The sequence below is a fragment of the Antrostomus carolinensis genome, unplaced genomic scaffold, assembly GCF_000700745.2.
Source record: "Antrostomus carolinensis isolate BGI_N321 unplaced genomic scaffold, ASM70074v2 scaffold12487, whole genome shotgun sequence".
Lineage (NCBI taxonomy): Eukaryota > Metazoa > Chordata > Aves > Caprimulgiformes > Caprimulgidae > Antrostomus > Antrostomus carolinensis.
Genome location: NW_010326709.1, coordinates 5,127 through 11,689, shown reverse-complemented (window position 1 = coordinate 11,689; position 6,563 = coordinate 5,127). Strand labels below are relative to the sequence as shown.

The 6,563-nt window shown below is 48.5% G+C and overlaps 1 protein-coding gene across 1 annotated transcript in view; it reads right to left on the bottom strand.

The window, feature by feature from the left end:
- Positions 1-332: 332 nt before the first annotated feature.
- Positions 333-6,563, bottom strand: part of LOC104527857 (cyclin-dependent kinase-like 1) — a gene marked incomplete at both ends in the record, with an annotated part of 10,623 nt that continues 4,392 nt past the window's right edge. Inside the window, 4 exon segments of the mRNA XM_010171678.2 lie at positions 333-415; positions 1,866-2,066; positions 2,780-2,870; positions 5,107-5,179. Coding sequence (XP_010169980.2) covers positions 333-415; positions 1,866-2,066; positions 2,780-2,870; positions 5,107-5,179 — 448 coding nt within the window.

Below are 6,563 nucleotides of genomic sequence, written 5' to 3'. Positions count from 1 at the left end.
GGTGCCCTCGGTCCCCTCAATCTCACTGCTTTGACACAGCGTGTTGGTTAAAACACCACGAGGGGGGTTCAGCCGCCTCCAGATAATATTCCAGCGAACACTGGCATAGAGAGGAAAGTGTTTGGACGGGGAAAAATGCTGTGCAGCAAAGCAGTGGCCAAGCTGAGCAAGTGAGGCTTCTCCTGCTCTACTTCCAAAGCAGACAGCACGGGTACTCGGGGTAAAAAGCAGCAGGATCATTCTCTGTCCAAACCCCCCGTCTCCTTGGCGCTGCAGACAGACGGGCGGTGAGCGTTAGGCTGAGGGGAAGCGCGTCCGGAGGGAGCTCTCACCATGCTCTCTGGGTCTGGAATCCTCACCCCACTGAAGAACTGGTTGGTGCTGAACACTTGCTGGTGCCTGGGAATAAGATCCCCTTTGACCAAGAATAATAATAATAATAAATTATTAATTTGCTGTTTTTACAGTGCCTGCATTAACAAGCTTATATCCTCTACCAAGGCTGACAGCAGCTGGGAGAACATCTGGAGATGGAGTACCATCAAGTGAGCTGAGGAAATGTTCCCTTGGGAAAACCAACATCCACCTGGGACATCCCTGATCCCAGAGCCGTGTGACCTGTCACCGTGCTGAATGAAAGGCCACGCAGCTCCAGCTGCCCGCAGGCACCACTGCCCGGGGCCTCCTGCTGTAAATCACAGGATCATTCAGGTTGGAAAAGACCTCTGAGATCATCAAGTCCAACTGTCAACCCTACACTATCATGCCCACTAACCCATGTCCTGAAGTGCCATGTCTACATGTTTTTTAGCTTAAAGAAATTGGTGGGAGCAGTTTTGGGAGCAGAAGTACTCGGCTGCTGTCCCTCCTCCAGGCTCTGAGTTTCTGGCTGTGCAGCAGAGTGGCTTTTATAAACCGTGGCCTCGAAAAACATGTATTTCTATGTATCTCCTCATGCCAAACACCTCGATCCTACCACTGAGTTATTGAGGGAACTGCAAAATTGGATTTGCACCAGTGAAAAGGCCCCTCAGTAGAACACCAGGGACTGAGGTGGGCAAGTTGCACAAACACCTGCTCTGGGCCAGCACCTGAACCTCCACCGTGCACCAGCCAAACTCAAGATCCGTGTGTTGGTGAGCAGGGAATGTGTCCCAGCAGCAGAGGCAGAAGGTGCTGTGCCAACACCTCCCAGGATCTGACCTCCAGCCAGGCCACAGCACTGAGCTCCAGCCAGGGATCCTTCCCAAAGTGTAAGCTTAAGATCCCAGAATGGCCCAGATTGGAAAAGCCCTTTAAGCTCATCGAGTCCAACCATGAACCCAACACTGACAAGTCCCCTATGACTAACCCATGTCCCTCAGCACTGTGTCTACACGACTCTTCAATCCCTCCAGGGATGGGGACTCCACCACTGCCCTGGACATCTTCAACCAGATCAGGTTGCTCAGAGCCCCGTCCAACCTGACCTTGAATGTTCCCAGGGATGGGGCTTCTACCACCTCTCTGGGCAACCCAGGCCAGGGTTTCACCACCTTCACTGTAAACAATTTCTTCCATATATCCAGTCTGGATCTCCCCTCTTGTAGTTTAAAACCATTTCCCCTTGTCCTATCGCTAAAAGCCCTGCTAAAGTCTGTCCCCAGGGTGCGTGTGCATGTGTGGGTCATACCAGGAAAACCCAGCTTCCTTTCAAGCACAGTAACACCTCAAATAAAGCCAACACCTACTAAAGGGAGAGATCCACTGGGTAAATTCACCTCCTGGCCAATCCCTATTCCTGGAAAGTCCTCCTGGGCAAGCTCTAGTCCTGTCAAAGGCACTGGGAAGCCCAGGGCTCTGACTGGTGCAGAGGGGACACTTACCCAGGGTTCTCCGGATGAGGTACAGCTGGTCCACATCAGACTTGCCAGGCCACAGGGGGACACCAGACAACAGCTCTGCAAAGACACATCCTATGGCCCAGACATCCACGGGAGGGCCGTACTGGGTGTCCCCCACAAGTAACTCCGGAGAGCGGTACCACCTGGTAGCCACGTAGTCTGTGTAATAATCACTCGGACCAGCTGGGTTGGGGTCAGGAAGGAAAGAAACAAACAGGGATGTGGGATCAGAACGATGCAGATGAGCTGCCAGCAGCTGTTACACATGTTGGGGCACCTCCTGGATGAGTCACTGGCCACTAGCAGAACCCAACTTTGGAAACACTGAAGATTTGGCAAAAACCAAGACCCTATTCTTCTCGAAATGAAAATATGCCGAGCTCCACAGCAGGGGCCTGCACCAGCCAGTGGTCACTTCTCCAAGCCCACGTGATTTGTCTGAACAAGAGCTAAAAAAAACCCCCAAACAAACAGACGAAGGGGTTTATTTACAACGGAAAATGTGAAGACATTGTTCACAGAGACACTTTCTGCCAGAGGGGCCCCTCCTGCCAGGGAACTCCAGCTGCGTCTCCAGCATCGCTTAAGCAACGGCTGAGCAGCTCCAAGATGCCCAAGGCCGACTTCCACCTACCAGTGCCAGCACCGCCAGCTCTTCAGCTGCAGCAGCGCCGAGCTCCGAGGGAGTTTGTTTACAGAGGCACTTGGCAACTCAGTGTCTGGGCTGGCTGCCTTTAAGCTGCTGTGGGCACAGAGCTTCCCTGTGAAAACACACCAGCCTTTATACAGGATGATTTACACCTGCATCAGAGACAAGTGAGTCTTTACTGATGTTTGGAAGCCTGATCCTACACTTCATTCGAGCTGTCACGTGTTAGTGGCAAGCCAGCACTCACTCAGTATACGAGCAAATCCAAAGTCACAAAGTTTGACGACCGAGTGCTTTGTTACCAGGATGTTTTCTGGCTTCACATCTCGGTGGATGCACTGGAACCAGGAAAAAAAAAATAAAAAAGGTTAGAAGCAAGTATTTAACATTTAACCTCAGATAAAAAACCTCTCAATTCAGCCATGTACCCCTTGCACATCGTGCCAGGCAATCGTTCCTGCTAAAAAAGAAGATGAGATTATTTCTTAACAGCAGCTAAAGCCACGTCCTGCTGGGCAGGACAATTACCCTGCCTACACCCCAGCTTTGGGATGAGACACTGTGCAGGCTCCCAGCTTCAGCTGCATAACTCTGCATCACTTGGACAACAACAGAACCAGCTGGGAAGCTGCTAGCAGGAGGAGAGAGGTTTGTAGAGCGAGGATTGTTGTTAACCTGCCTCTCTGCAACTCAGTTCTCACAGTTCCATGTAACATCCTCCTAAAAGGCACTGGGTTTTACGAGTACGTGGGGAGATCCTAATGAGAGGTGTGTAGGTCCTCTGGGATCAGTTCTTGGATGAAGTCCATGAACTGTTTTTATTGATAATCTAGTAGACAAGCAAATTATTTCGCTGGCAAAGCTCGTAGATGAGATGAAGTCTATGGCTGAGCTGTGGGACTTCATCTGTTGTCATAGATGCCAGAACAAACCTGGTATTCCCTCTGCTCAGCACAGCTGAGACACATCCAGGGTTCATTAGAAAGAAGCTGGGGGCATACTGGAGTGATTCCAGTGAAGGACCACTAGAATTGGGGTGGCTGAAATGCAAGGACAGGATGAGGGAGCTGAGACCAGCATTCAAACTGGAAAAAAGCAAGCTCAGGTGGGGATCTTATCAATGTGTATAAAAACCTCATGGGAAAAGGTAAAGAAGAGTGAGCCAGGCTCTCCTCAGTGGTGTCCAGTGAAAGGACGAGAGGAAACGGGCACAAATCGGACACATGGGAAATTCCATTTAAATGTAAGCAATTTTCTTTTTTTTTTTAAAACTATGAGGGTAGCCAAACATCCAAACAGGCTGCCCAGAGAGTCTGTGGAACCTTCATCCTTGGAGATATTCAAACCCTGACTGGAAAAGTTTCTGAGCAGCCTGCTTTAGCTGACCCAGTCTGAGTGGGATGGCTGGAGGAGATGATCTCCAAAGGTCCCGTCCAACATCAGCAATTCTGTGACTCTTGAGAAGTCACCTTGCTTGCTGAAGGTTCACAACAACTGAACTTGGGCTGATCGAACTAGCACACACCTTCATTTCTCCTGCCTATGTGTGAAAGGTGTGCTCTACTGAAATCACCAGGGTCTAGCTCACGTTGTCCCTCCTCCACCATCATCACCTCAGCGCAAACACCTTGGACTTTTCCTAGCCAAGCTGGTGGTAAATTATTGTGTCTCCTCTTGAGGACTGAAATGCTGCTTGTTAAACCAGTGTCATGGAGTTCCAAACAGGGCAGCTGCGTAAAACCTCATTACCTGTGATCTACAGCAGGTCAGGCTGCAGCATCTCATTGTTCCCTCTGCTTTAAAACTCCATTAAATCTTTCAGACTGAGTGGGGGAACAGAAAAAAAAGCAGCAAAACAACAAATCCTGGAAGGAGGACAGCCCTATGGCCAAGTTCCTGTGGCTCAACTGGACATAATTCTCCCTGCAAAGACAAAACATCCATTCCAGAGTGATCTCCTGCCCAGATCTTAAATCTCAAACACTGGCAGATAAACAAAGACAATTACAGCTGAGCTTGCCTAAAGAGCTTCTCCAAAAGGCTCCTTTCCTTCCCTGCTTCTGGAAGCATCCCCACTGCTTCCTACACAGCATTTGTCATGCAGGCAACTCGCATCTCCCTCCAGAAAGAAGAGGAAAGGTTGTAAAACTGGTTTACTGTATCTAATTTTTGAAACTTTTTAATTGGTGTCATGATTCAATGCCTATGACGACCAACAGAAGGACTTTCTGTGCAATCAGTAGCAGTTTGCTCAAGTCTCAGCTGGTGAGATGTGAAGCCAGTTTTCTAAAGGTTGGTTGTAACGCGTGGCACAGGGAACACCCAAGGATATATTCCTGTTTAGCCTGGAAGCTTGGCTAAGGTAATTAGTGTAAATCATTCCTTGACAGCAAACACAAGGGACCTCTGTGATAGCAAATGCAACTGCTGTGGGTATACACTCGTATTTCAGATATATGTTTTTTACTGAAAATAGGAAATTTCATCTAAAGTCATCCCATGAAAGCTCTGTAATCAGGAAAATTCTTCCAAGGCCATGTTACAACAATTGTTAGTGCTGTTTAGGGGACTTACGTTGTGTTTATGGCAGAAGTTCACAGCCTGGAGGGTCTGCCAGGTTATGCTCTTCACGAGATGCTCCGGCACCCTGTTTAAAAAAAGCATATTTTTTATTTTGGCTATTAAAAAGAATTTCATTATTACAGGAAAAAGGAAGAGGAGGCCTTTGAGTGCTAACATCATACAAGGATCTCTGAGCAAACCGATCTGACCCACAATGCTGTCATGCTATTGATTGTCCAGAGTAGAGCAGTGACCAAAATGGGATGGGGAAGGATGTTCCTACAAGAGTATAAAGCTCTACTTTGGTTTGGATCTTCTCTCCTTCCCTCCAACAGCTGGTGAACACTTCAGAGAAAGAAAACCTCTGTTAAAGATCCAGCCTCCCCTCCTCTCCTCTCCTCTCCTCTCCTCTCCTCTCCACTGTGCAACAGTTGTTAAACTTCAACAACCCCAGGAAAGGCAGAGGTGACAGTTTTGGCACTTTCAAGCTCAAATCCAATTTTATGTCATGTGTTTAATGCTGAAAAACTTTTGATTCATCATAAAACACCCCAAAACTAAACCAAAACAATATGCAGGAAGCGTGGCTTTTTCTTGAAGGCACCTTCTGCTGTCAGTGCTGAAGGTCTTGTGCTGACACTGCTGTTTCCTCGCAGAAACATCCTAGAACGATGAGAGTGCTGCACTGACAGCCTGACAAGGGGATGAAGTTGGTCAAATGACCTGGAAACATGATGCAAAGAGGCATGTGCCCACCCATCTTCACCATGACCACAAAAGACTTGACCATCTGCCCTAACAAAGATCAAAGGCAAATATGCAACCAGGCGTTACAGGTCTGTTCACATTGGAGTTGTTCTGATGAACAGAAAGCAAATGTGAAGTGTTTTCTTCAAAGAGGGTTACCCATCCTCTCTTCAGATTTCAGGTGAACAGGTTCAAACTGGGGTGAAAGCTGCTCCCCAGCTCACAAAGGGATCTGCTATCAGCACACTCCATTCTCCATCTGGAGCTCCACATCAGAGAGAAAGAGAATAACAGGCTTTTGTTTACTCAACCCCCAATTAGTCTCCTGCAGGCAATTCATCTAACTCCAGCCCTGTAAAATGATTTATGAACTCCTGCTTAGCATTTCCCCAGCACCGAGTCACTGCGAGTCATTAGGGACAATGGATTTAGTGGGAGTGCCATTTATGTGTTGAAAGAACAAACCCTGTCCTGGAGAACGTTCTTTCTGCCCCTGTCACTCCCACTTTGTGCAAGCGCCTGTTGCAAGAGGGTGTCTGACCTGGGAGTTCACCCAGGCTGTGCAGAGAGGTGCAGGCACAGCCTCAACCTCTTCTCAGTGAGACACAAGATGCTCCAAGCCACTCAAAGATCAACCCAATGCTGAGGCTCAGTGCTCCTTGGTGAGCAGCACTGGGCAGGAACACACAGAGGATCACACACAATTACTGTGGAGGTCACTG